The following is a 27,919-nucleotide window of genomic DNA, read 5'->3' on the forward strand; positions in this document are numbered from 1 at the left end:
TACTAGCCTTTTTTTAATATATACACACTGAACCATTTTCCACCTCAGACTTAAATTTAACCGGGACCTGAGACTTCACTCTTTTTTTTCTTTTTGCTCCTAAATTCATGATTTTTAATCACCCCTTTCGATTTAATTATTTATTTTGTTGCCTCGATAGACCCGTTATTTAGCGCCGTCCACCTCCTCTCTCCTGTTCCCTCCATCCCCTTCTCTCTCTGGGAGTGCAAGGCGCTGCGAAGCTCGGAAATTTAAAAAAAAAAAGAGAGAGAGAGGGAGCCTGCAGGTAAGACCGCCGTAAGCTTCTTTAAAATGATTATAATTGCATTGAGACACTGTTGTTTTGACTTTGCAGCTTAATGAATGACAGTTCATCCAGGCTCATTTTCATAGCACATTGATTTGTTTCACGTTGCCTGCAACTTAACACACTACTGACAGTGTTGATATCGTAATTCCAGAAAAGAATAATAATATTTCTCAGACTTCCACCACTCCTCTCCATCTCCCTCTCTCTCTCTCTCTCTGATTAAATGCTGAATGATAATATTCCCACCTATTTTGCGCGGGCCTATAATTAGCGACCGCAACGTCTATTATGCAAATGATCATTTTAATAGCTCGTTTTTAAGCTCTGCCTGCATTCACGCCGCAGCAGTGGAGACTAAAATATCTGCTGCGTTCGCTGACATGATCGGTCGCTTCCCCGAGGATGGAGAGTTATTTCAGCGTGTGCGAATGCGAGTCTCGGTGTGTCATTCGTGTCCCAGTCCGCTGAGTTTTCTCTGTACTGGTCTCTCGATGCTAGGCGTCCATTTTCCACCGTGCAGCCTATGCAGGCAGGGTGATGTGTGTAGCGTACTCTGTTAACAAATGCACCGCAGTCCGCATCACTATAAGTCAGCTCTGCACGCTCTCGGCCCCGTGGCTCTGAGCTCGTATGTGTCTCATCAGTGTGTTATGCACCGCTTTGGAGTGCAGGGCCAGCATCTCATCTTGGCTCCATGTTGAACCTGGGCCACATCACTGCATCAGACGCGTATTTTTTTTCCATTATTTTCCACAGTCTTCTCTCACTGAACAACCTGTGCAGCTTCGACAGATCCAGAGGTAAAGGGCACCGAACACCTGGCACGCGATCAGCCATTCAGTATTCATCACAGCTCACATCATGTCATTGCTAAAGGAGGACTGAAACGTCTTGAATTGGAAATTATGTAGGAGTGTGCACTGCAGTATTCAGGAGTTTCTGTGCACTGTCAGCAAACAGCACAGTGACTTATACCTGTCTTCATTGTGCCTGCAGCCCATGGCAGGTTACAGCTCTGAGTGTTTTCTCAGAAATTTTCATTATTCAATGAGAAATACGCTGTTGTGCTAGCCTACAGTGTTGATGACTGTAGCACAAGTTTATACCCACTAAGCTCAGCTTCTCACTGAGTGCTGCATCTATTCCGTTTGGGGACCAGCCTTTGGTTTTAAAGAGCCAGCATAAATGACCGTCAGCGCTCTGCTTTTACACTGTTCATTTATACCCTTGTTTTGTTTTGTTTTCTGTCACTTGATGTTACAAGTTTGCTGTTGAACTTTTCCTTTGTGATCATGCCAAATGCGATTGCCACTGGGTGGCAGCTGAACTGAAATATTTGTGCATTTCTTAAATATTATCAGCAATGAGATAATGGATGAGAGCCTAAAGTTGTTCATTTCTTAACTACACCTCAAATCATTAATTAACTGCGTGTAATTCTGCGAAAATGCATGCCGTTACTGTTTGCGCTATAACTTCAGTTGTGTGACTTAATGACAGTGCAAGTGCAAGTTTCATGTTACACACTGCACACCGAAAGGGCCTAAAAGGTTCGGTTATGTCTGATGAGAAATCAAAGGTGTCGTTTTTGTATCACGCTGCTGCCATTTGCCGCCCACCTCTTTATCAGCTATCAGTGATTCTTTCATTAAGTGATCTTGGCCCTGTCACACCCCATCAGTTCCTCCGCCTCCCACGTGCTAAACACCGTCTGTGCCGTGTGTGTGATGTACGTGTGGCCTTGATGATCGTCTCTGTGGACTTTGGATCACTTTCAAAACCCCTGAGTTGGCTCTAAGATCTGCTTTTTACACTCTAAGGTGACTCACTGCAGTCAATACTGATGCGTAGCCCAAACAGGCTGTAGGTGTGATTTAACGCTGGCCAAATTATAATCATCTAATGCTCAAGCGGTCCACAACAATCGGAAAGGATCTCTAACTTTTGACTGTTTCCACTCGTTTACCTGTCTCGCTTAAATTTCACTCCTGGTTGGTCTCTTTCTCTCTCTATATCTCGCTTTCTCCCTTTGAGGAGAAGTAATTCTGCAATGATCATCACATCTGTCATGTAGCTGTTGTTCAGAGGATCAATGCCTTTGCTGCAATTTTCTTGATGGTCTGAGATTTCACACTGTTCATTCCTCTCTTTAGTGCAGGAGGAAGCCCAGTGCTGTACAAGAGCCACAAATGCCTCAGTTTGAAATACAGCCCCTTAACAATCTAATGTTCATTCACATTACTGCATAACTTTTCATCTCTACCCTATTAGTAAAAAGAAACTCCTGCATATTTAAAGAAAAAGTCTAAACTTACACTTGTAGCAAGTCTTGCAGTATTGGGAAAGCTTACATTCAATACACAACACTGCTTATAACTCCAGTGAGCAGAGGCTTTTATCCAAAGCATTCTAAATGACTCCGTTCTCAGTGGCTATGACCCATGCATCAATTAACCCAGAGCTTTGGTGTTTTTAAGTGCTTTGTTTAAGCTTGTATAGCCTAAGAGCAGGGTTGTAAGAGCCTGTGATTGAACCGTGTTGTGTCAGTGATATGCTGTTAGCTGACCTGTCCGTGTGTGCAGGAGCATGCAGCATAAAAACACGACAGAAACCGTGTTAGCATGTCTGATAGGCCAGCACAAGGCTGTAGATACAGGTTGCAGCACCTGTAACTAAATCCCACAAACAGATTACAAAACGGTGTAGGTGTGAGTGAGAGTCTTAGTTGTTTATATTAGAATATTGAAGCTGCTCACACATGAAATAGATTATGTGACTCAGAGTAGGTGCAGACATATCACTCTACTATTAAGCCTATGAGTAAATAAATGAATGACTATCTGCTAAACATCTGTTTGAGATTAGCTGAGTGATTAACAGAGCAGACCCCAGGTCCACAAGAGTTTGCTCATTTACATTTGTCATCAACTCTTTTCCCTATTTATTTATGAAACGATCCAGAAATTATCTAGTATGCAGATCTTGAGAAAACTCTGCTCAACAGTTTCTTAAATAGGCTTATGTGTATTCTCATAAACCTAGGGATGTCACAGGAACCAAGCGTCCTAGTGTATCATTACACACTGAAGAAAAATGACACCCACAAGTGCAGGAAAAACCACACTCGGAAAAGCAAAACCTCATGATGGTGACTCGTGTAGCTGCCACGAGGCAGTAAGAGTCGGGTTTGAATGCACTTTGTGTTGTTACCCTGAATTCCTAGTTTTTTGATACAGCTGGCATTACCATTGTAATCAACTGAAAGGTTTGCAATGGGTAATGTTAAATGTACAGAGGAGGTCAGGATAAGGTACAACAGTGAGTGTCTACAGCCATGTGTAAAACATGCTGGAGACTCTGTCATGTTTGTGGCTGCACTTCAGTCATTGGTGTTGGGGATCTTGTCAGAATTGATCAAATTGGGAAGGAAGAAAAGTACCATCAGATTCTGATCCACCATGCAGTACCATCTGGAAAGCATCTGATTGATAACAGCTTCATTTCTTAGTATGACGATGATCCCAAACACACTGCCAGTGCACTAAAAACATAGCCGGATAGAAAAACCCACAGTTGAACACTGTCAGTAATGGATTGGTCTCCCTTGGAGCCAAACCATGATTGTTAGTCCAGGACTGATCCATAGTAAACTCAACATTAGTGAACCAGTCTGGGATCATCTTGACAGAGAACAGAACAAAAGGCAGCCAAAATCCGAAGAAGTGCTTTGAATGTCCTTCAAGAATCCCAGAGAACTATTTCTGAAGACTACTCAAAGAAATGACAGGAACGCTTGCTTAAGAGAGTTCAGGCAGTTGAAAAATAAAGGTGGTCATACCAAATATTGACTTTCAAAGTCGTTAGAATTGTACGAACTGTTTTTGGCTTACATGCTTTATTTACATTTATGTTTGCAAGTGTTTTATTAAATCGCTGCACTTCTTCCCATTTTAATTGCAAAATGTAAAGATACAATTGGTGGCTTTTTCTGGCAATAGGCGTGTTTGGAATCCCAACACAGTCAGCTGATCCAAGAAGAGGTGGACAGAGCGTAGACGAGTAAATAAATCACCAAACATAACAAATGTTCAGGAAATCAGTTTATGTTTCACATGTCTGAAAGAAAATCTGAATATCATATTTTTAAACAACTGGCCGAGATCTATCAACGACAAACGTATTAATTATAACATTTATCATTTTTTAAATCTTTCTTTGTTTTTCAGTTTATACAAAAATAAAAAACACCCATAACATCACTGCATCAACCTAAGAAATAATGAAGATGATGCGGCAAGTGTTTAACTTAGTATCTTTAGTTACATATTTAGATATGCTACATATGTTGATATTCTGTTTAGTGGGGTTGGGGACTCATTTTTACCTTCTCATTAATGAAGATTTCATGCATTTCTTACACGATGCATAAGTGGTGATAAATTCTGGATAGTACTGGAGTTTGTGTGGTTGTAATATACACATTCCCCTTTGCCATAAATCTGAGCATCCCGGACCTAACACCCTCACAGTGATGCCTTCACCTGGTGGCCTGTTTGTCAGACAGTTAAAACATCTTTAAATCACCTGCTTGGGCTTTAGGTAAGTTTGATATTTTGTTAACAGGAACCAAATCATAAAGAAAACAGGCACCACATTTGAACTACTCATTTATGGTGAAACCTATTAATTATTGTTACTTTATTTGTATTTAAGTGCATTTCTTTGAACATAAATTATAAATCAACTGGAAAAAAATGAAATAAATAATAAATAAATGTGAACTGAACTAAATATGCCACAGCATGACATTGTGTATTTAGACTTTAAGGGAGGTGCAAAAGTGAAGAGGGAGAGGGATTCAAAAACAGAATGAAGTACAATAATCAATCACTCACTCTGCAGGTGGGGGGAGAGATATAGGAGAGGTGGAGAATGAACTCAACCTGGGTGTCTATTGTCCTGTGTAGTTTGGGAGATGATTGGATGATGGGGTGGGTGCAGTTTTCTCTGGGATGGAGTCGGGTGGGCTGCCCCGGACTCTGTGGGGCTGGGCGGTGCTGCTGCTGCGGGCCCCGGTCCAGATGGGCCTGGGCCCCCTTGCCCTGGTGGGTTCCAGATTGTGAGGTTGCTTGCCCCTCCCTTTCTTCCCTCCCCATCCTCAGCTGCCTCCCTATTCCCGCTCTACCACACCCACCCACACACGCAGGGCTTGGGGTGCAGGTATGTCACCAGGGTGCAGGGGGGGCACTCCCCCTCTGTCCCCTTCTGGCCGCCTGTGCCTCAATTATATTCTGCAACCTAGACATCCACATTACTCACACTCTCACATAACACATACATATAGGGCCTTGGGGGTGGGCACGTTTTACAGCATCCAGAGGATGGTCGGTGTACTCCAACCCACCTCTGGCGCTGGTGCCCTACCCTCAATTTTAAATGCATTTAGACACTAAGGGTTTTCGGGAAGAGCCGTGCTGCTCTCTGAGAGGAAGCTAGTACCATGCTCTCCTGAGTTTTAAATGCACTTTAGAACAGCACACAGCAACACTACATATGAGCGGGCGTAGGGAGGTTTGAGGTCTTCACTCACCCCGGTTCTGTTAGCCGTCAGGGCTGGGGGGCTGGGAGGAGGTGCTGGCCGTCAGACTGGGGTCTCGGATGCGGGGCCTCCCTGCTACTGCAGATAAGGAGGTGGTCCGCTTGCCTCCACCCCAGAGAGAAGGGTTACATCTCCTGGGTCTAGGTGCGGCTTGCCCCTCTGAGGGCGGGGGTACCTGGACCTGGGATATAGAGTATGTTTGGGGAGTGCGACTGTCTGTGCAGTGTCAATTTGTGTCTGTCTACACGTTGGGTGAGTGCCGAGTATTTGGTTGTGCATATGGGGTGGGAATGCACGTCTGTGTCCGCGTGTGCCTGTTCGTCTGTGTCTATATGTCAGGTTGATGTCTGGGTACATCTCAGGCCCTCTAAAGTACGGAGGCCTATCTCCCCTCACCACACTCCCTGCCGGTGGCTGATGCCCTCAGACGTTGGTGTGTTGGTGGTCCTTGTCGTCTGGGGCTGGGCGCTCATGTATGTACCGGCTCACTCCTGGTGGCCGATTGGCAGGGCCTGGCGCCTGTGGCCCGGCTGGGCCCCTTCCGGGGGGTGGGGTGCCCTCAGGCCTCTGGGCCTGAAGCTCGGCCCTCTTTGCCACAGCTGGCTGCCGGCAGAGCCCGTGGGCACGCCACTGCAACCCCCTCTGGCCTCTGCTCCGTAGCTGCGGGGTGACCTCTCCTTTGGGGCTCTACTCAGCTCTTCCCAGGAGGGTGGCACAATATCGTTTATTATTTAGTATCTACTGTTATCTACTGTTAGCTAGTTTATTGTGATGGTGCTGTTTTTTTTATTATGTTGCTCTTTGTTGTTTGCTTTCTCTTCTGTTTTTTTTCTCCATACAGGTGATCCAGGTGTTTTGTTTTGGGGTTTTTTCTTTCCCCCCCCCCCCCCTTCTCACCGTCTCTTCTCCCCTTTGGTTTTCTTTCTCTCCCTCTCTTTCTTTCATTCTCTCTCCCTGTCCTATCCCCCAGTCATGTCTGTCCCGTTTGTAGCAACTGAAAATAAAATAAATTCATAATTATAATAAAGGTCAATCAAATGGACCAATATGGCAAGGCCATGATGATCCACTTGGTAAAATAAATCCGCTTGGCATCTTTCTTGGCCTAAAGACAACAATTCTGATGGCTAAAGATCCAAACGGGACACAAAAAAACAAAAAAAACCCAATAATCATTTCATCTCAATTCTCTCATTTTATTAATCATTTGAAGCCAAATGGTAAAATTAAATTAACGAGACAGTCGTATAATGTATGAATCAGTAATGAAAATCTGTTGCAGGCCTAATTTAACTGCTGATCACCCATTACTGGAAGATATCTCCCTGGTTAAACTGGATAGGCACTTGTTTGAGTTTCCCAAAGTCTTGTTGACTAAACTCTGTATTAGAGCAGTAATAAAATAATTATAATCCCCAGTTTTTCTATCTTTACAACGGCCAGCTTTCTTCTTGAGTTATTTGCAAGCTTGTTTCCTGGTTAATTTGTTTCTCCCCTGCTCCACTTACATAACAGGATAACTTACTCTTTTATGTATAATAACTATAAATTTAAAGGGCAATTTTGTGTTAGAATTGCTGTCAGAAAGCGGTTTAATCTGTGAAGACTGGAATATTTAAAGTTCATGGTTGCAAGTGTCCATGTGTTTAAGCATGGATTCACGGGTTCATGAGCATCCAGTCATTCAGAGACACTTTATTTTGAGAGCCTCTTAAACCAAGGTGTTACTGCCACTGCCTCCTCAGGCACTTCTGCTCAGACAGGCAAAGCCTTGGTCACATGGAGTCAGAGGATCTTAGCAGACTCTTCACGAGGGCTTAATGGCAGTTCAGCTACACTTTAAAGTACCTTTTAAAGATGACCTATTTTATGCATTTGTTGTCATCATTTTGACAGTTGTGGGTGTTAAAGGCCGCATATGTGCTTGGTTCGTTTGCATGTGGATTTCTTCCTATTTTTCTTTTTTTTTTCCTGTGCATTCACGAGTGTGTTTCTGCATGTGAGCGTGCAAAGATGTAAATGTGCGCCTGCCAGATGTGGGAGCTCAGCAATGAGCTCAGGTGTGTAGCTCTTTCTCATGATTAAGGGGAAAAATCACTGCGGCTACCAAAAGTCACTGCTCTGAATATTTGTGCATGTTTTCCTAATGTTCACTGCCGCCATCAGCACCTCAGAATAGAATACTCGGCTTGTATTTTTAGATCTGCCATCATAAGTAGGCCTAGTGCATGTTTTTGGTCAAGCACTCACTTTTGGTCAAGCACTCACTGTTAGCTTATGTCATTTTCAATAACTACAGTCCCGATTCTGGTCCTGTGGAGACCAGACATAATTCTTCTTTCCATGTGATACCCTTGTGTGTGTGTGTGTGTGTGTGTGTGTGTGTGTGTGTGTGTGTGTGTGTGTGTGTGTGTGTGTGTAGATGCTGCACTGAAAACTTCCACACTTGCCCATGCAGGACCACTGCCTTTCACATGTGTGGAAAAACTTATTACGGCTGTCATCATTTATTCAACAAGCAGTTTGGTAGCTGATTTATGCAATGAATAGCTAATGGAGCAGCTGCTACAAAATTCAAATCTCCTGTGTGATTTATGGCTGTGTTATTAGCGCCACAACTCATTGGGCATGCTTGTATTTCATACAAGCAAGGTGGCCTGCCTTGCTGGGAATGAGTCACACAGGTAGATCTGATTATATCTGAAGTTTTTTTTTTAGGCAAGTGAGAGCCTGGTTCTGTAATGGTCCCTGCAGCCGCTTGCTTCCAAAGCCTTTGTTTCTGCAGTAAGTCCAGCTACAGCTAATTGCCCCTAGCTAGCAACATACAATGAAGGCATCACTGTGAGGGTGTTAGGTCCGGGATGCTCAGATTTATGGCAAAGGGGAATGTGTATATTACATCCACACAAACTCCAGTACTATCCAGAATTTATCACCACTCCTGCAATCATTTGCTATTACGACCAGTGTGAACATTATTGCCGAGAAGAGTGGCTCTGAACCCACTATTTCATAATGTAAAAAAGGTGATGCTGCAGTGCACTCTTATGACATCGTCAGGCTTGCAACAGTTTAAAAAAGGATCAGAATTGAGCTACAGGTACTATCTTATTTATTTCTCACATTCTTCATCCTTCAACCTGGCACCTGCATTAAGCACGGTACACAATGGCCGCTGACAGTGTGTATTTGAGATTCAGGTCTGCTATGTTAGTTGTGGTTAATGTTGCTTTGATCTGCTAGCCTCAAGCAGGGGTGAGGAGAGAGTTAGAGGTCTGGCTAAGCTCACCTCTTTCATATTCAAACTCCCCCCTCCTCCTTTTTTTGTATTCCTCAGCTCAGATCAGCACTGAGTCAAGTGAAATCGCTTGTCAGATCTTGCGCAGCCCCCTTGGGAGCCACAGAGGGCATTTGTACAGATTTCTGCACATATGCAGTAGTACCCCACAGGACCTGCAAACAGAACTAAATGTGTAAAATCTTTTGTCCACATTAACGTTTGAACTAATCACTGTGACGCAACTATTGAAATAATACTGCCACTGTTAATTATCCACTATTTCCTCAGGGTGCAGTTAGAAAATCTTGGCCTTTAGAAGTCATCTACTCTTCAACCAAAAAACATATACAGACTTTCTATATATGCCACAAGGCACTTGAGTGCATTGTGGCCTAAACTTGAGTGCACTCCACCTGTGAGCCCTCCTGGCCTAAATGAATTATAAACAGACATTAAGCTTGCATTGGTGCATCATAAATCATTTTAACCTTGTTATCTTACACAGAAATGATAACAACAGACCTGTCCATATCTTAATAAAATACACAAAATCCTTCTGCCTGCCTGTCTGTCTGCGAACTTCTACCAAGTCAGAAGTTGAGCAGCCAAACTTGGCACACAGGTACATCATAGACTCCTCAAGGTTCTTCTATATCTATATCATGTGTCACTATAATTTTATTCCAATAACATTTAAGAATTTTGATCCACAAAACCTGAAGTAAACATGATATATTATGACATCAACGTGTTTTCTGCCAACCACCTAACAATGTAGTAGAATTGCAGAGCATACACTACTCCAACATGTGCTCATTACATTCCAAATCTGTATCTCTAAATATCCAGAGCAACAACACATCTGACATTTCCTATCATGATATAAATTTTACTTTTTGATGAGAGAGAATACTTTACATCCAGCTTGGTGTAGGTGGACTGCTGCTGTTGCTGACAGCTGTTGCCCACTGCAAGTATTCCAAAGAGCAATTATGGGACAAACTATATTAAAATACGTTAATTCTTGATTTACAGAACATCCTGTTACTGAAAATGTAGCCTACGGTTTTTAGAATACATACTTTGTTGGTTGTTGCCTCGTTGCCCTGTGATTGGAATGTTGTCTCTTTGATTTTTTATTTTATTTTATGAAATGCAGTCATGCGGACAGTTTGTAAAGGTTAAGTAAGTTAGACTTAGAAATCTCGTTTAGGTTGGGTAAGTTCAAAGTAGTAAAGATGCCCAGTTTGTTGCAGATGGTGTATTCTTTCGGTAACACTTTGCAATACGGCTCGTTACTACGGGTTTAATTTTCCTGCAATAAAAAGGGAGTTCGATGGATTTTATTCAAAATTACATTGTAATTATATTTACATGAAAATATATAAAGGCATTACACAAGAATAAGAGGGTAACAAGTCAAACAAACCAGAAATTATATTGCAAGTAAATGTATGTAGTGCATAAGTAATTGTAAGTACTGGATAATTTCCCAGTAATGTAGACAAAGATGTACAATAAACAAACAATATTTTCCCATCTTACATTTTGGGGCAAGGTCCATATTATGTAGTGACTTCATCTTTCCTAACTTCCAGCTATTTTGCAAGGAGAGTGACACAAATTATACTGTATGTAATTTTAAGTAATGTGTGTTTACCTTTGAGCAAATGCAATATTTTCCCATTTTATGTCGGGAATACACCATATTATGGAGTGACTTAACTTTACCTTTTACGTCTTTATTTTTTTTACATCATTATTTAATATTCATTTAGCTAATGTGCATGATGAATTTTGTGTTATGCAGCTGTCCTTTTTTACTTACACTGTTCTTAAAATTACTTCAAATACAATGTGTGTCTCCTTTCTTATAAAATACCCAGAAGTTAAACCACTTTATAATACTGAAAAGTCTTATTCTTTCCCCATCTCGCATCGTAATTATGCTGATGTATTACCACACTTAAAATAACTTAAGCTTACAGTATAATTTGTATTTCTTTTCCTGCAAAATACCTGCATGTGTTGTTACGTATGCAGTACTTAAAATGACTTACGCACTACTGAAATTTACCTACAATATAATTTTTTCTTGGTTTCCTGTAAAAAGCTGACTGAGCCCCTTAATCTAGTTTACTACCTTTAAGTTTGTCCATCTAAACATTATTACAATGTTATTTACATGGAACAGCAAAATACATGGAAATTCCATTTAATTACAGAAGAATTATGTCTTTGGTTGCAGGCTGTATTATAGTGTTACCGTTCTTTCTGCTGCAAAAATGGGTTAACTCTGGCATGTAACTGATGTCCCACTTGTGTCAGTAACACAGTAGATCATCGAGTGTATGGATCGGCCAATCAGCAGTCAAGAGTACAACCCCAGTGCTTGCAAGATTAACAACACTGTCAGTTGCAAATGTCTGCTGACAAAAGACTCTGCAGAGCTCAACACTGACCACTAGGGGGTGGATGCTGTAGCCTCAAAATTATATCATGATATTTGCAATAATGGTATTTATCACTAATGATAATGATATTTATGATGATATAGAAAAGCAATACTGATTACATGATATATTAATGATTGCAGTTTGCAATACAGCAATATGTATTAGTGTAAACAAAACAAAAGATATATTCCATTGATGAAAGACTGCCTAAATCAAACTGTGAATCTGTTGCTGCAAAGTTTCAGCAGCACCACCAGAGTTATAGTCAAACAGTAGCATGTAGCCAGTTCACAGAGCTCAGGTAGTGTTTTCAGTGGAGAAGTAAAAGTGTTAACATAACTGTTTAACACTTTAACAGTAACTAACCTTGTAAGGCTTCAGGAGCCGCACAATATTGTCACATAATATAACTGAAAAAAAATTTTCAGCCTGGGATGTTACATCTTGGGTCAAGGTTTTTAAAGCTGTTTAAGACCATCACCATATAATGTCATCAATATTTCCCATCCACTGTTTGCTCTTTCTGTCATTTGGAGTGCAACTAACCAGAGTTACAGAGATTAATTATTTACTCTGTGGTTTGTTAGGATCTTCTTCTCACATGCCATCATAGCCTGCTTATGCTCGACATTGTGTTTTTGCCTCAAGTGTTGAAACAAGTTTGTTGTTTCCATCTTTAACAAACAGTTTTGGGGGGAAAAGTATTGGAAAATATCTTGCAAATTGTTGAAGTAGTGCTTGGTTATGATTACTACCTTTTTAGGTAGAAATGATCATTCTGCCTAAAAAGAAAGGCTGGTGTGGTGCACAAGGGCGTGTAAATGCATGCCATCCCTATATTTAAATTATATTGTTATATGACACTTTTATTTTACGTAAAAGTTTATACCGGTATTTTTACAGACAATAGAAATTCCACTTTTATAAGTTCTCCATTTCCACAAGTGAACTTGCTGTTTGTACCTTCCTTACACTGAAAAAAGCTCTGTAAAGTTACAATATAACGTACCATTGTGTTTTTTCTGTATTTTCTAACCAGACATTGAATTTTAAAAAAAAGATAATACTGGTTGTCAGTTGTATCGTGACCATAAAAAAAATATTTGGATCAAAAAAGAAGAAAAACAAAGCAAAAAAAAAACTTTAAAGGACCGAACTTAATTATTTTAATGGTGAAGGAACTACTCCTTAAATAACCAACTGTGAGTCTCTAATTCCATAGCAGTTGAATTGACTCCTTTTCATCATCGTAGGGTTTGTGATTAATGTGATTAATAATAGTGTTGTATAATAACAGTACGTAGGTTTTTTTTGTCAATAATCAGGCCGTAAAGTAATATAGCCTGGTTATGGTACAGTGCTTCGCTCCTGAATGCAATCACCGCTCTGATGGTTTTTGAGGTTTTGTGATCAATAAGTGACATGATGCTACAGGGTTTAAACATTTCCACAGTAACAGCAACTCCCATCAGTCAGAGATTATATCAGTTTAGGATTGTAGGTAGAGTAGTTCTTTTCTGCAACATTTCAAATTAAATGCATTTTTGTCAAAGATTGTTAACATAATACGGACTTGTTGTTTCCACAGGAGCACAAAGCATTGTGGTGTCATAGCTTATAATAAGTCTACTTTGCATGGTTACAGCAGTATGGCTCATTATCAAAATGCCAAAGTGGGGTTTCATAGAGCAACAAAATCCCTGCATGGAGGAGGTTTTTGGTAGAGACAGTGTTATTGCAGTCTCTTTTTTTATTGTTTTACCTGATACAACCTAGCCTAAATCAGTATATGTTTCCCCAAAATACAAAGTCTTCTCATTTTAAACTGCAAAAGAAGCATGTCATGTTCACATACCCTTTTAACTACACCATAAAGACTTTTTTTTAAAAAGCAAGACTCCTGTTAGCCTAAAGAAAAGTTACAATGCCTTCTCCCTTATCTGACCTTGAACCCCTTTAATATTTTTTGTGCAGCTCTTTAATTTTTTTTCATGGCCTCTTGTTCTTTCACGCTCTCTTGCTCTAGCTTCTGTGCCATTCTCTTCTTTCCCCTCTTTCTTAATTATTGCTGGAAAATAGAAATTACAGATAATTAAATGACAATTATGATCTCCGCCCACGCAGGGGAGTTTTTACTCGGGAGAGTAACTTTGTAGGTTATTCTTAAGGTCATTCATTACATGGAGTCAAAGACTATACACACACACACATACACGTACACACAGATTAGATACTGTATTTTTACGCCTTGGAGATAGTGTAATCCCTTCTAGAAATGTATTTTCCACAGGGAGAGGCAGCATGTTGATAGGGTTGGAAGGTCATACGGCACACTCACACACACACACACAATCACTTTCGCTTGTTTGCTTACACATATTCAACCACAGTGTATAAATAATAAGCCACACTGTGGTGGTGTCATTTGACAGTTTACATAATAAGATGCCTGAAAGCAGAGATACAAGGCTAACTGTCTAACCAAAGGGAGCTGAGGGGAACATTGCTGGGATTCAATAAGATTGGACTAGACCCATCCTCAGAAGCACTGGAGAGGAAATGTGCACACACACACACACACACCGTTTCTCCTTCCATGTCTCTTTTTCTGTCTCTGAGGCAGCTCTGTTTTGGGCCTCACAATGCAAACAGGATGTAACCTATTTTGATCACGGTGCCATATTGCATCATCAAATATTAACAGACTTGACTGCACTGCATTATGTCTGCTAAATAATGTTTGCTGAATAATGTGTGCTGCTTCATCCTACCCTCGTGTTTGTTTCAAAACCCATCATACAAAGACGCTGAGAAAAGGAAATACTTCCTGTGCCCTCGGTAACGGATGCCGTTTAGTCTTTATTCATGTGTATTTATGAGCGTGCGTGTGTGTGTGACCCAGAGCATCTGTGTTGCTGTGGTCACACATTTATCTATTGATAAAGCTTTAGCACGCTCGTCCTTCTGCCCCGGCCTCAGAGTCAACACGCCGTTAGTGTCTTGAAATATCTGCCTTATTTCTGCCTCTTTCTTTCCCATCTCTGCCCCTTTCTCCCTCTGTCTCCCCCCACCACCCCCCTCGCTCGATGCTGATCCAGACTTTGGAATTCAATGTTGCTATGGTAACAATGTCGGGTTGGTCCTCCCTGCCTCCCCCTCTTGCTCCTCTTATTCAGAGTAGATGCAGTTTCCTTGCTCTGGATTCATTCTCTCTTTAACCTTTAAAGCTGTCCCTCCTGTGACTACACTTTCTGTAAACAGTGTTAAAACACACAACAGAGCAGAGCTGAAAATGGAAAAACTAATTTGGCCATAACCCTAAGCATGGAAAATAAATCATAACTCATGTCATACACTTCACTTCCATTAATTTACAAACCGTCGACATTCCTGAATGCCACACAGGTCTGTTAGGCAGCAGTCGAGCTAAATGCTAACATCAGCATGCCTCACGGTGTAGCGATGGGATTTCCGGCTCTTTCGGCTCGGCTCACTAAAAAGAGCCGGTTCTTTCGGCTCCGAACCGGCTCTTCGGGTTATTTTGTTGCTTTAATTAATTTATTATTACCAATAATATAAAATTATGCACAAAATGAATTACTAATGTAAAAAAAAAAGTGGTTTAATTTATATATGTTTATATATAAATATATGTGGTGGCCCCTAGACCTAGAGACAAAGCACGTACAAACTCCAAAACACATTTCTAGCGTTAACTGAACTTCCAAAACAGAGCTACCTAGATCACTTAAATTACACAATTGAAGGCATATGTGTATTGTTTGTGTATTTATACACAAGCACACATATATAATCAAATAATTTAAAAAAATGTTCATTTACCTGTTACTACCACACACCAAATCCGGTCGTTGGTACTTGCTGGCTTGTGTAGCCACTAGGTAACAAAAACTCAACACTGCGCCCTAGCATCCTGGAGCACTTCTTTTGTCTTTTGTACGTGTTTTGGAGTTTTTATGTTCTTCTGAGTTTTTACGTGTTTTGGAGTTTGTACGTGCTTCAGAGTTCGTACGTGTTTTGAAGTTTGTATGGGCTTTGTCTCGAGGGGCCATCGTAGATATACTTTTATTTATTCACTCCACATAAAATGCAATAAATAAATCATATAATACAAAAAACAACTATTTATATTTCAACTTTTAATTATTTAAAATTTCAGCTTTTTCCTTTTAAACAAATTTAAAGTGAAACAACACAAAACACTGCAAACCACAACACAATTAAATATAAATTAAAATATGAAAACAAAAAGAAGATGAACATTCTCTGTCATATGGGCCTGCATGAATAAACTTTCTGAATCCTTTAGCATCTGCAACTGAAAATAGTTGTGGATGATTACTATACCTTTCTAATGTGAGGTTGTTGTCCCTGGCTCTCTTTCTCTGCCTCTCCCTCCCGCTCTGTTCCTGTGCTACTGCAAGTGTAACTACTGCCCCTCTCCCTCTTCCCAGCGCAAAGCACAAGGCTCACGTGCGGAGTGAAGCGGAAAAAAGTGCGAGAGAGGGTGAGAGAAAGAAAAAAAACACCACAGCTCGCGATAAGGAGCCGGCTCGCGTCATTCACGTCAAAGATCCGGCTCTAAGAGCCATTTCGTTTGCAACGACACATCACTATCACGGTGACAGTGTGCCGATTTCAAGTACATAAAATGTTGTTTCACCATTTTTAATTTCAGATTCAATAACCAAGGTTGGAGTGCTAATTTATCCATGAATGCTAACAAGTAAATGGCCTGTATTTGTATAGTCCCTAAGGACCCAAAGCGCTTTACACTACATTCAGTCATTCACACACACTGGTGATGGCAAGCTACATTGTAGCCACAGCTACCCTTGGGCGCACTGACAGAGGCGAGGCTGCAGGACACTAGCACCACCGGGCCCTCTGACCACCACCAGTAGGCAACAGGTGAGGTGTCTTGCCCAAGGACACAACGACCAAGACTGTCGGAGCTGGGGCTCGAACTGGCAACCTTCCGAATACAGGACAAACTGCCAACTGTTGAGCCATGATCGCCCCAAGCTTAGCTAGCTGAGTGCATATCACATACACCTGCTAACTGTGATGTGTAATTAAATAAACATAAGACATTCACTCACCAAAGGGGATGCACAGAATTTTTGGGAGGTCCATTAGTACAATTAAATATATAAAAGGCCAAACTGTAAAGAGGTCAAGCTCAGTGAATTAAAAACAAATTGGTGAATCCCAGCAGAAGAAGCTAGCAGTTAGCATTGGCTAGTTAAGGCAGCCATGGCGCTAATAAATAAACTTTAAGCCTGAATAGACTGAATAAACAGGTGAGCTGAATACTTTGTTGATGTTAGAGGTCAGAATAGAATGGCCAGACCACTTCAGGATAATAGGAAGGCAGCCAAAGTTCAAACTGTTGCCTTCCACTTGTTACAAGCACGGTATACAGAAGAGCATTTCTGATAACACAACATCTCAAACCTTCAAGAAAATGTGCTACAACAGCTGAAGACCACACCAAGTGCCATTCATGTCAGCTAAGAACATGAAACTGAGGCTACAAATCCCACAGGCTCATCAAAATTAGACAGTAGAAGATTAGAAAAACATTGCTGCAACATTCAGAAGGTAAGGTGAGAATTTGACATTAGCAGTGTGAAAGTATAAATAGTAAATTAAGTGGTTCTTGTAGACCACCCTTCTGTTCTACTCAAAGTGCTTTATACAACATGGCACATTCACTCATTCATACAAGTATTGTTTGCTACACATAAGTGCGTTCTATCTAACATACTCCATGGAAGACATGGGAGAGCCACTTGGGGTTCAGTATCTTTCCCAAGGATACTGAGACATGCAGACTGGAGACCAGAGGAGCCAGGGATCGAAACACCAACCTTCCGATTGGCCTCCTGAGCTACAGCCACCCACTGATAAATTATTAAGTATTAATGGTTCAGGCTGCTGCTGGTGGTGGGATAATGTTGTGGGGGATATTTTCTTGGCACACACCAGCTTTAAGAAGGTCCAACCCATTACTCTCGAGATGGACCTTACAAATAGGCTGGTGAATGTATAACGTTGTTGTAGAGCTGTGCATTTGAGGAACTGCATGTTTCTATTTCAATCCACAGAGGTTGCGACTTGGTTCCAAGCAAATATTGAGCATATTATAAATCTTACTTGGGATAACTTAAATTAATTCATAATAACTTAAAGAATTTTATGGAAGTCTTCCCAAATGACCACATGCCAACAGAAATATCATTTTCCTCACATATAAGGATACGAAGGATACCCTAGCCCTAACCCTACTGTTGAGCTGGCAAAATGAAATTTTAATTTAAGGAAAGTAATGTAATGTGCCACATTTACTTTTTTCATAATATGTCGTTGACCCAAAAATCACAGCAACAATAAGAGTCCATTTACTAATTTAGTCCTAATTTATACAGCTCTTTGTTATCCATGATACCAGCTAAAAAGTCTTATAGATGCACATGTGAAAAGAAGTTAAATACAACAATGGCTCATGTCAACCGTTACGTAATAGCCCTCATCTGCAGAGTCATGACTTAATATTTACTGCTGTACATAAATTTAATACAGTGCAATATATTTCTGTCTTTGTTCATGTGCAGCATCAGAGCAGTGACCATGGACTTCTATCTGCAAGTTTCCTGCTAACAGCAGACGAGCAGAGGGCGGGACAACCGTCCACAACTTCCACCAGCACCAACTTTCCAGTGAGTCGAAAAGAAAGAGAGAGAAAGAGACAGAGGCAAGAGAGAGGACAAGAGCAAGAAGGAGAGAGGAGAGCGGGTGAACACAGTCGATGGATGCTGTCCGGATCGAGGGGACAGCACGTTCTTCACTGACGAGGAAAAGAAAGATTTCAAAATTGAGTCGAAGGATAGAAACTCGCCGTCAGGTAGGTCTCACTTTGTCACTCTCTGCACCGTCAGGTTTAGCACATTTGTGTCTGTGAAAAGGAAACTTTTAACACAACAGAAATATCTGTGGAGGTAACTCTGCGATACTGAGACAACTTTCTGTCTTTCACACTTGCCTGGTTCAATGTGAAAGGCTGTAAGTGAATTATGTAATGTGTGAGTGTATACATGGATGTTTGTATGTAAGAGGTTCACCAACATTGCCTCTGTAATAGAAGTAGGTGCAAGGTGATCCCATGTTTCATCTGCTGTGTGTGTGTGTGTGTGTGTGTGTGTGTGTGTGTGTGTGTGTGTGTGTGTGTGTGTGTGTGTGTGTGTGTGTGTGTGTGTGTGTGTGTGTGTGTGTGTGTGTGCATCGAGCCCTGCTGATACCGAGGGGGAGAACATTGTCAGGGTCATGAATATGGAGTAGACTGAGTTTGGGAGGGTGAGATCTGTTGTGCTTCACATCAATTCTGTCTTGTTAAGCAGAGTCAGCAGAGTCATCAAACTCTCCTCCAAGGACACATCATAGAGCCACTTATGCACCTCCCACATCCGCCTACACCTCGCGCTCATCTTTTCTCATCGCCTCCCTCTCTCCCTCCCACCGGTGCCCCTCGCCTCCTCCTGCTCCTCATCATCTCACCTTCTTTGTTTGCTGTCTTTTTTAATAAACTGCACTTTGTTAAGTTCTTCCTTGTTCTCCTACTCTTCGATAAATGCTTTTTATTTGCACTCCTGATGCCCACTCTCTCCAACTTCTCACTCACCTCTTCCTCCACTTTCTGGTTTCCCTTAAAGGCATGGTGTGTGAGAAGGGGATCCAGATCCTTCTCACCACCGTGGGGGCATTCGCTGCCTTCGGCCTGATGACGGTGGCAATAGGCACGGACTACTGGCTGTACTCCCGTGCCCTCATCTGCAACAGCACAGCCAACGTGACCCAGGATGACCCTCATAATAAGGACAAGAAGGACCCTGGTGCTCTCACCCACTCCGGTCTATGGAGAATATGCTGCTTGGAAGGTAACAAAAGAGCTTTCATCGACAGGAATCTGTGTGCGGGATTTGGACTTAAGTAGACGCATGTTTGAAAAAGTTTGAAGTTTATAGCTACTTTCTGGATCTTTAGGTTCATATTCAACTGAGAGATATAATAGAGTTGCAGGGTGGAAGGGCACTCACAGTATTGTGTGACTTTAAGTTATGGTCGTGGTGGTTTCAGACTGGATGCTGTGCAGGCAGCAGATGAATTGAACCACTGTTTAAATCACATTAATCACTGCACGCAGTAATTTTGATACTCTGTTTATTATACTGTATTTATTGGCTCTTTTTTAAATTTTCTATATTCAAATATTTAACCTTCAAGCTGGTGGCCTGAAACCCGCTCCTGAGGTCCAACGAGACAATCGTATCTCATTGAAATGTTAAAGCTTATAAATGGGAGTACATTTCCCATTATTCAGTCACATATTTTTAATAGTATGCATTGTTCTTCTGTTAAATGGGATCAGAGTCTAACAGCAAGAACCTCTCACTTGACTTTAGAAAAACTTTGTTCAGGAGGGCGCAGCACTGCAGCAGCACCAACATACACATTTCATTTGTATTTGGTCGACCGTGCCACAGGGCCAAAAAAAACAATTTTGCATAATTGCAATATAATTACGTGATACTGAAGCGTAACCCTCATCCAAAATAATCCATTAATCATTGTCTGTGATTCAGGATGCATTCATTCAAGTCAATTGCTGAAACAAAAGCCTCTGTTCACCCATCGGCTTCTCATTTCAAGTGGCGGAAGATACAGAATCTGGCAGCAACCATCTCTCAATCTTCACTTCTTGTGTCACTGCAACACAAGCTGCTAATTCATTATACATTACACTGCCTGCCTGACACTCTACAGTAAAAGCTGGGATGGAGTTAACAGTGAAGAAGCAAAGGGGTGGTGTGAGTTTGCGATCTGTGCCTTTGCTCACATGCAGACTGAGGTAAAAGCTTTTTTTTGTCTCCGGGAAAACCGCTTGGCTCTCTTTATAAAGCATCCCTGGCCCATCCTGGGCTTGGTCATTGTACAAAGCTAATTTGTCCTCATCTCTAAGCTTCCTGATAGCAAAGCAGCCAATTAGAGATAAGCTCTAGCCCTTGCAGCTCTGCTGCAGTGCACCCCCACCCACTCTTTCCCTCACCGCTCTCTCTCTCAGTTTTTTCCACTTGCTATCCCTCTGCCTTCCTCCCCCAAACATTTTTACATTTCATCTTTTACTGGTTTGTCCTCATCTTTGCCTCCTTGTAGTTTCCTCTCGTTTTCAGCCTTTTCTGCTGCAGTAAAGCTGACAGAGTCTTGGCGTGGCTTAGAGGTCAAGTATCCTTGATGTCTGTGGAGTATTCAGCCAAGATAGATGCTCAGTAGTTGTGCAGTGATGCAGTGAGGTGTAGAAGGGGTGGAAATGCAGGACATGCTAGCTCCAAAAGATTTATGCCTGCAGGTGGGTGGCACATTGTGCTGTGGATATAGACGTGTCCTGTCCTCTTCTCCCCTCTGCAGACTCATTCAAGGTGGGGTTGCACTGACTTACCAGTCAATGAAGATTTTATCTGTCTGTGTGACTTTTTGTTAGATAATTCCACAAATGTGTGAGCCCGATACTGAACATGTCAGCTGCCAGAGTCACTTAGCACAGCTGTGTTTGAGGTCATGTAGTGAGATAATATTGGAAGCACGTTCACATACACTCATTGAATACTTTATTCAGTTGCCCCTTTTGTCTTCAGAGCTACCTTAATTATTTCCTGGCACAAATTCAACAAGGTGCTGGAAATGTTCCTCTGAAATGTTGCTCCATATTGGAATGACAGCGTCACACAGCTGATGGGAATCCATGAAATGAATTGAGAGATGTATATATTGGTTGTAATGAGGTTTATTACACGAAGCAGTCCTCTGTCCTCTCATATCAATGAAGCATTTTCACCTAAAGAACTGCTGCACATTGGATGTTTTCTGTTTTTAAGACAATTCTCTGTAAATCCTAGAGATGATTGTGTAGGAAAATCCCAGCAGATCAGCAGTTTCTGAAATACTGACTAGCCTATTTGGCTACTGAAACGTTTTATTCACTCTCTCTGCCTCTTAGGGCAGCAGACCACATGAACCAGTGTTTCTAAAACTAACTCTTACATTTATATAAGACTATAGATATAGAATACTCTAAGAACGTGTGTGCATAAGGTGGTATTTTCACAGTCCTGGATTTGTGGTTTAATAAAGGACGATGGAAAATGCCAACATAGACTAATGCAGGGTTTCAAAAATGCCTGATCCATGTGGCTCATCCAGTATTTCCCTCCCATTGTACCACCATCTGTTTCTTTACAGACCTACCTGTGGAAATGTAGGAGCACTGAGAGACCATCTCACCCCACATCTGTTCGTCTCTCCCTCAGTCTGTGTCTCTTAATTTCATCACTCCACCTTTCTCAAAATCCATCCACCAACAACAGTGGTGGGCTGTCATCATCGTTCCGTGCGTCCCTCCGTTCGTCTGTCTGTCTACATTCAAGACCCCGCCGGGTAGTTATCGGTCTGCCTGTGTGTCTGCTTGTATGTATTTACGTTGTGCCTGTGCGTTCACTGTGTTTGTGACATTACTAACATAAGCTGTAATTACAACGAGAGTCATTAACCTCGATGATGTTCCTAAACAATATACCCAAATTTACCATTCAGCGCATTTGCTTGGATTCATTTTCAAATCACGGTACAACATTTTCCAGGTCAATCAGTCTTTTCATCAAGAGGATAGAAACTGTTCTCATAAGGCTTCAGCTTTGAGTTGTTGCCTTTTGTTGAGTCTGGTCACCATTTTTCTTCTTGTCTGTCTCAGGAGTGAAGAGAGGAGTGTGCTCTCAGATTAACCACTTCCCAGAGGATGCAGACTTTGACCATGATGGGGCAGAGTACGTCCTACGTAAGTTATTACCTGAAGTGCCAGATGTGGGTGATGTAGAGGGGGAACAAAAAAACAACCTGAAAACAAATTAAGAGCAAAGTATAAAATGATGCCTTGATGCTTTAAACTTGGCGTTTTATTGCTCATTCTCTCAATCACATTAAGAAATAAACACGTGACAAGGTTTACAAAGCCATGAGAGAAGGGGTGCCCTAGTTCATGCTCAATGCCCTGCAGACATGTCTTTCTGCACTGATATGATGCATGTGTGCCCGTGCATACGTAAAGAAAAGCTTGTGCTCTGTTTACAATGTTGCAGAGGCATTTTGCTGGCATTTAGGTGGCATTTTCTCTCCTGTGGCCTAGTTGTCCTAGATGAGAGAGGCGTGTTAATGTGTGTGTGTGTGTGTGTGTGTGTGTGTGTGTGTGTGTGTGTGTGTGTGTGTGTGTGTGTGTGTGTGTGTGTGTGTGTGTGTGTGTGTGTGTGTGTGTGTGTGTGTGTGGTTGGCAGACCTCCTGAAAGGACCGGGGGCCACATGGGAAGGGTTTGATTCAGTTGGGTGCCTAGAACTGAGTAATTAATTTCCTCAAAAAAGTATTCTGTGTATTTTATTTAAAGCAAATTTCAACATATTTAATTATTTCATAGCATTTTTACCCATTTTTCTCACATTTTCTAAGCCTTGGTTAACAAGGACATAGAATGTTTTTCTCCACCTGTCACTACAGTAGGAGCACAGAAACAGGTTGGCTATAATTTCTTCCTTGTAATCCTTATAGGGAAATATGCTTCTTACAGTTTCAATGTTAGATGATCATATTAAGCATAGCGAAAGAAATCCCAGTGAGCCAAAAGGTCAGGGGTCAGACAGCACTAAACGCTTGGTTTCCAATGGGTTTTCTACTCTTGTGTCGAGTTGATGTCAGCTCAGAACGATTTTCCTTATATTTCTTATTTTAACATGGCTTAGGTTACCATGCCATACCACTTTATTTATAAAGCACTACAGTGCTGATCAAAGTGCTGCACAATAACAGCAAACATAAAAGACCAAAGGGTAAAAGTTAGAGAACACACTGGGTCAAAGGCCATGGCGTAAAAATGTGTCTGTAAACAAGAGTTAAAAACAGCAAGTGAAGGAGACTGCCTGAAGTGCGATGGCAAATTGTTCCACATACATGGAGCCGCAGCTGTGAAAACTCTATCGTCTTTGAGTTTGTGTTGCATCTTTGTAACAAGCGAAGTCGTCTGGTCTGCTAACCTGAGAGAACGAGACGGGATGTAAGGATGTAACAGCGCACACAGCTGAAACGGGGGAAACAACCACTTAGAGAATTAAAAACAAATAAAAGGATTTTAAAGTGGATTTGTAAAGGCTCTGGAAGCCAGTGTAGAGAAACTAAAATTGGAGTGTTATTGGTTGCACCAGATAAAAATCTAGTGTTCTGCACCAGTTGTAGGAGGTGCAAAGGAGCGTGAAGTCAAGCTAATTCCTATGAAAAGTGCATTGCAGTAATCGAGATGAGACGTAATAAAAGCATGTATTAATGTTTCAAGGTTTGCATATGGACAGGAGAGGCTTGATTTGTGACAGCAGCCTCAAGTGGAAAAGGCAGGAATTAGACACTGTGTTCCCATGAGGATCGAACTATAGAGAATGATTCATTTTCACACCTAAATTAGTGATAATGAATTTCTTATATAAGGTCAAGAAGAAAATGTGACACAGGAGGTGCATTTGGTGCCACTGGAACAACATAACTTCTGTCTTGCTCTCATTAAAATTTGGAAAATTTAATCAATAAGCCAGTTAAGGAAAGGCTGGACAGGACATGCACCAATGTGTTTCACTATAAAAATAAACTTGACAGTCATAACAGTTAAAGCAAATATTATGTGTCTGGAAAATAGTGCCAAGTGGGTACAAAGAGAAAGATGGAGGTCCAAAAATGGAGCCTTGTGGTACTTTTTTCAGACAGAGAATAAATGTTTTCTTTAAATGTGAAAGTGCTACAAATGAGCATAAAAGATTTAGTCCTAGTTGTCGTAGTGCCAGGATGCACAATAAACACTCTCTGAGCACCTACTTTGTCAAAAACACATCAGAAGAGCAATTTGTAAATTTGCCTGCAGCACAGGCACAACAATTGCATGCTGATTTAATGAAGAAGCCAATCACAGTTGCAACAATGATCTTATTTTTTGTATAGGGTTTTTCTAACAGACCTATTTCAGAATAAAATGCTTGTGATACTCTGTTAGAAAACCTATGACATAATTGACTGTTCTGTCCTGTATACAAGAGCTAAATAACTTGTGCTTATTTAGGTAATTTGATTATATTACACAAACTTTATCAAAAGCAAGTTTTGATCTGGTGAAAATCTTCTATTCATTAAGTTTCTTGATGTCATGTTGCACAGTAATAGCTTTTTGCTTGTTTCATTTACTCTTCATCTTCCATTCTTTTAGGGGTAGTCAGGGCTTCCAACATCTTCCCCATCCTTAGTGCCATCCTTCTGCTGATGGGAGGAGTTTGCATTGCTGCTAGTCGTTTCTATAAAAGCAAAAGGAATATTATCCTGGGGGCAGGGATCCTCTTCGTGGCTGCAGGTAAGTGAGGACTGTTTTACGTAACTCTGTATGTAGCTCAGTATCTGTGCTTGTGTGCACATGTCTTCATGTATTTATCTACACTGCTATAAAAAAATTACAGGAACACATTTTTATAGTAGTGCCAAGTCAGTTACACCTCTGGGATATTGATCTGGTCGGTTAAGTAGCAGAGGGGGTTGTTAATCAGTTTCATCTCTTTTGGAGTTAATGAAATTAACACGGATGCACTAGAGGGACAACAGTGAGACAATCCCCTAGAGAGGAAATGACATTTTTCCCTCCTTATTTTTCCTGACTGTTTTTTCACTAGTTTTGCATTTTGCTAGGGTCAAAAATTACCTACAGCAGGCCTCTAGTGTGAATGTGCCTGACCAAATAATCAAAAACAGGCTTCGTGAGGGTGGCCTCGGGGCCTGACATTGTCTAGTGGGCCCTGTCCTCACTGTTCAGCGCTGTGGAGCCCGATTTGGTTAGCATTTGACATAGAATACTAGAATTTGCAGGTCCATCATGGGCACCATGTGCTTTTCATAGATCAGACCAGATTCACCCTAAACACATGAGAGATGTGAAAGGGTCTGGAGAAGAACGTTATGCTGCCTGTAATAGCATTCAGCATGACTGTTTTGGTGGTGGATCAGTGATGGTCTGGGGAGGCGTATCCATGGAGGGATGCAAGGACCTCTACAAGCTAGGCAACAGCACCCTGACTGCCATTGGGTATCAGGATATAGTCCTTGGGTCCACTGTCAGGCCATATGCTGGTGCAGTGGGTCCTGGGATCGTCCTGGTACATGACAATGCTCATCTGCTGAGAGCATGGAGGCAGTTCCTGGAGGATGAAGGAATTGATACCATTAACTGGCTCCCACCATCACTTGATCTAAATCCGGTAGATTTAATGTGTGTGACATTCTGTTTCAGTCCTGCATCATTTTTTCACTTTGGTTTTGCAGTGTCTTTGAATTCAGCTCTCTGTAGGATGACAATTTTCTTTTCCTTGAAATGATGTAGGATCCGTTTGTACCTATTGCATTACCCAGTCCATATCAGTGTAGATATCCTGCATTTTTTTCCATTGAGATCTGATTGTTTTTAAATGGTTGTTATACCTTTTTTTAGCAGGGTAGATGTGTGAACAGTGTTCTGGAGAATATCATGTGGCACAACAGTTTCTATGCTTTGTTTGGGGGTGCCTGTCGCTGCCAAATTAATGGCTACCTGTTGTTTTTATTAACAAATGTCAGAAAAATTTATGTATTAGCACTGTATGCAGGCCCATGTTTGTGTACATCTTTTATAAATATCGTATTTCTGTGCTGTCGCAGGTCTGAGCAACATAATTGGTGTGATTGTCTACATCTCGGCTGCGCTGGGGGACATTTCTCCGAAGAAGGATGAAGATAAGAAATGGCAGTACTCCTATGGTTGGTCCTTTTACTTTGGAGGCCTTTCCTTCATTATGGCTGAAATGGTGGGGGTGCTGGCTGTCAACATCTACATCGAGAAGAACAAGGAGCTCCGCTGCCGTTCTCGCACCGACATTTTCAAAAGTACCACGCACGCCATGCTCCGCCTGCCCAGCTACCGCTTCCGCCGCCGCTCTCGCTCCTCATCCCGTTCGACTGACCCTTCCCGCTCCCGAGACCCCTCGCCTGTGGGGGGAGGTGGAGGAAAGAACTTCGGGCTGCCCCCCTCTGCACTACTTTCCCAGGGCCCCATTTCAGTGTCCACTCTACCCAACCCGCACTCTCGCTCCCACACAGCCCTGGCTGGAGGAGACATCTCCCTGTACACGTTGTCCCGTGACCCCAAGTTGGGAGGGTTGCCGCCCATGTATGGAACGGTGGACAGGGCCACGCTCTACCAGCTCCACAACTGCTTTCCAAAGGATGGAGGCGTAGGGGGAGGGGGGGTGATGATGAGCGGCACTCTCCCATCACTCAAGTCCCACAACCCTTCCAATTCTTCCAACTCCAATCCACCAATTCCCAACTCTGTGGGCTCTGGCCCTCCGCCCTTCACCTCATCCACAGTCGACAGGGAGCGAGGGATGGGGACTCTGGACAGGCTGAAGGGAGACAGGGAGAGCAACTCTAACACCCTCAATAGAAAAACAACACCTGTTTAGAGGAAGGGTATTAGAGGGGTAGGTGAGGAGGGAGGAGGATGGGTAGTAAAGAAAGAGGGAAGCCAGAAAGGAGCACTGCAGGCTCAACAGGAGGTAGAAACACAGGCAGAAACACAGGAGGTAGAAACACAGGTAAAACGCTACATCTCTCCCTCCATGTTCACTGTTATTTAGTCTACTCAATCTCACTGAGGATAAAAAGAAGAGTAATAACAGAGCGATAATAACAACAACAATGAACTTTCACAATAAAACTATTTTGATATTTTAATGTGCTAGAAATGATTTATTTTGTTAATGATCAAACGCAATTAACCTTGGGCTATTATGAAAATGTTTCACATAATTTTTGTGCAATATTACCGCTAATTTAACCAGGCCATCATTGATGTAAAATTGTTGTTGTGATTATTCTTAGAGTTATTACAGGCTAGCTGTATGTGCAAACACTATAATTTAGAATGAAATTTTAATTTTCACATTTTCTTTTCCTTTATGACTTTTACTGTGAATCTCTTCCATGCAGAGCCACTGGGACTAACAGTGAGCTGTAATATGTCAGTGTCCAGCATGAGTGTGCACAATAACGTGGGAGAATGAGAGCCTGTATAATTATTTTTTCTTTTTTAACCCAA

General features: G+C 41.7%; 1 protein-coding gene across 1 annotated transcript; it reads left to right on the forward strand.

Annotated features, from left to right (window-relative positions):
- cacng8b (calcium channel, voltage-dependent, gamma subunit 8b) lies at nucleotides 1–27,600 on the forward strand. The gene is made up of 6 exons (XM_085421845.1): nucleotides 1–286; nucleotides 18,284–18,573; nucleotides 19,379–19,603; nucleotides 22,471–22,554; nucleotides 25,010–25,150; nucleotides 26,482–27,600. The coding sequence occupies exons 3-6, from the start codon at nucleotides 19,381–19,383 to the stop codon at nucleotides 27,282–27,284; spliced, it is 1,251 nt and encodes a 416-aa protein (XP_085277971.1). The 5' UTR covers nucleotides 1–286; nucleotides 18,284–18,573; nucleotides 19,379–19,380; the 3' UTR covers nucleotides 27,285–27,600.
- Nucleotides 27,601–27,919: the final 319 nt, after the last annotated feature.

Source organism: Rhamphochromis longiceps, linkage group LG11 (genome assembly GCF_057381845.1).
Source record: "Rhamphochromis longiceps isolate RC_006_pf linkage group LG11, R_longiceps_female_GT1.1, whole genome shotgun sequence".
NCBI classification, from domain to species: Eukaryota; Metazoa; Chordata; class Actinopteri; order Cichliformes; family Cichlidae; genus Rhamphochromis; species Rhamphochromis longiceps.

Coding starts and splice junctions, on each gene's coding strand:
- cacng8b (XM_085421845.1), top strand. CDS start 19,381: ATGGTGTGTGAGAAGGGGATCCAGATCCTTCTCACCACCGTGGGGGCA. Junction 22,555..25,009: donor TGGGGCAGAGTACGTCCTAC/GTAAGTTATTAC, acceptor CCATTCTTTTAG/GGGTAGTCAGGGCTTCCAAC. Junction 25,151..26,481: donor GATCCTCTTCGTGGCTGCAG/GTAAGTGAGGAC, acceptor GTGCTGTCGCAG/GTCTGAGCAACATAATTGGT.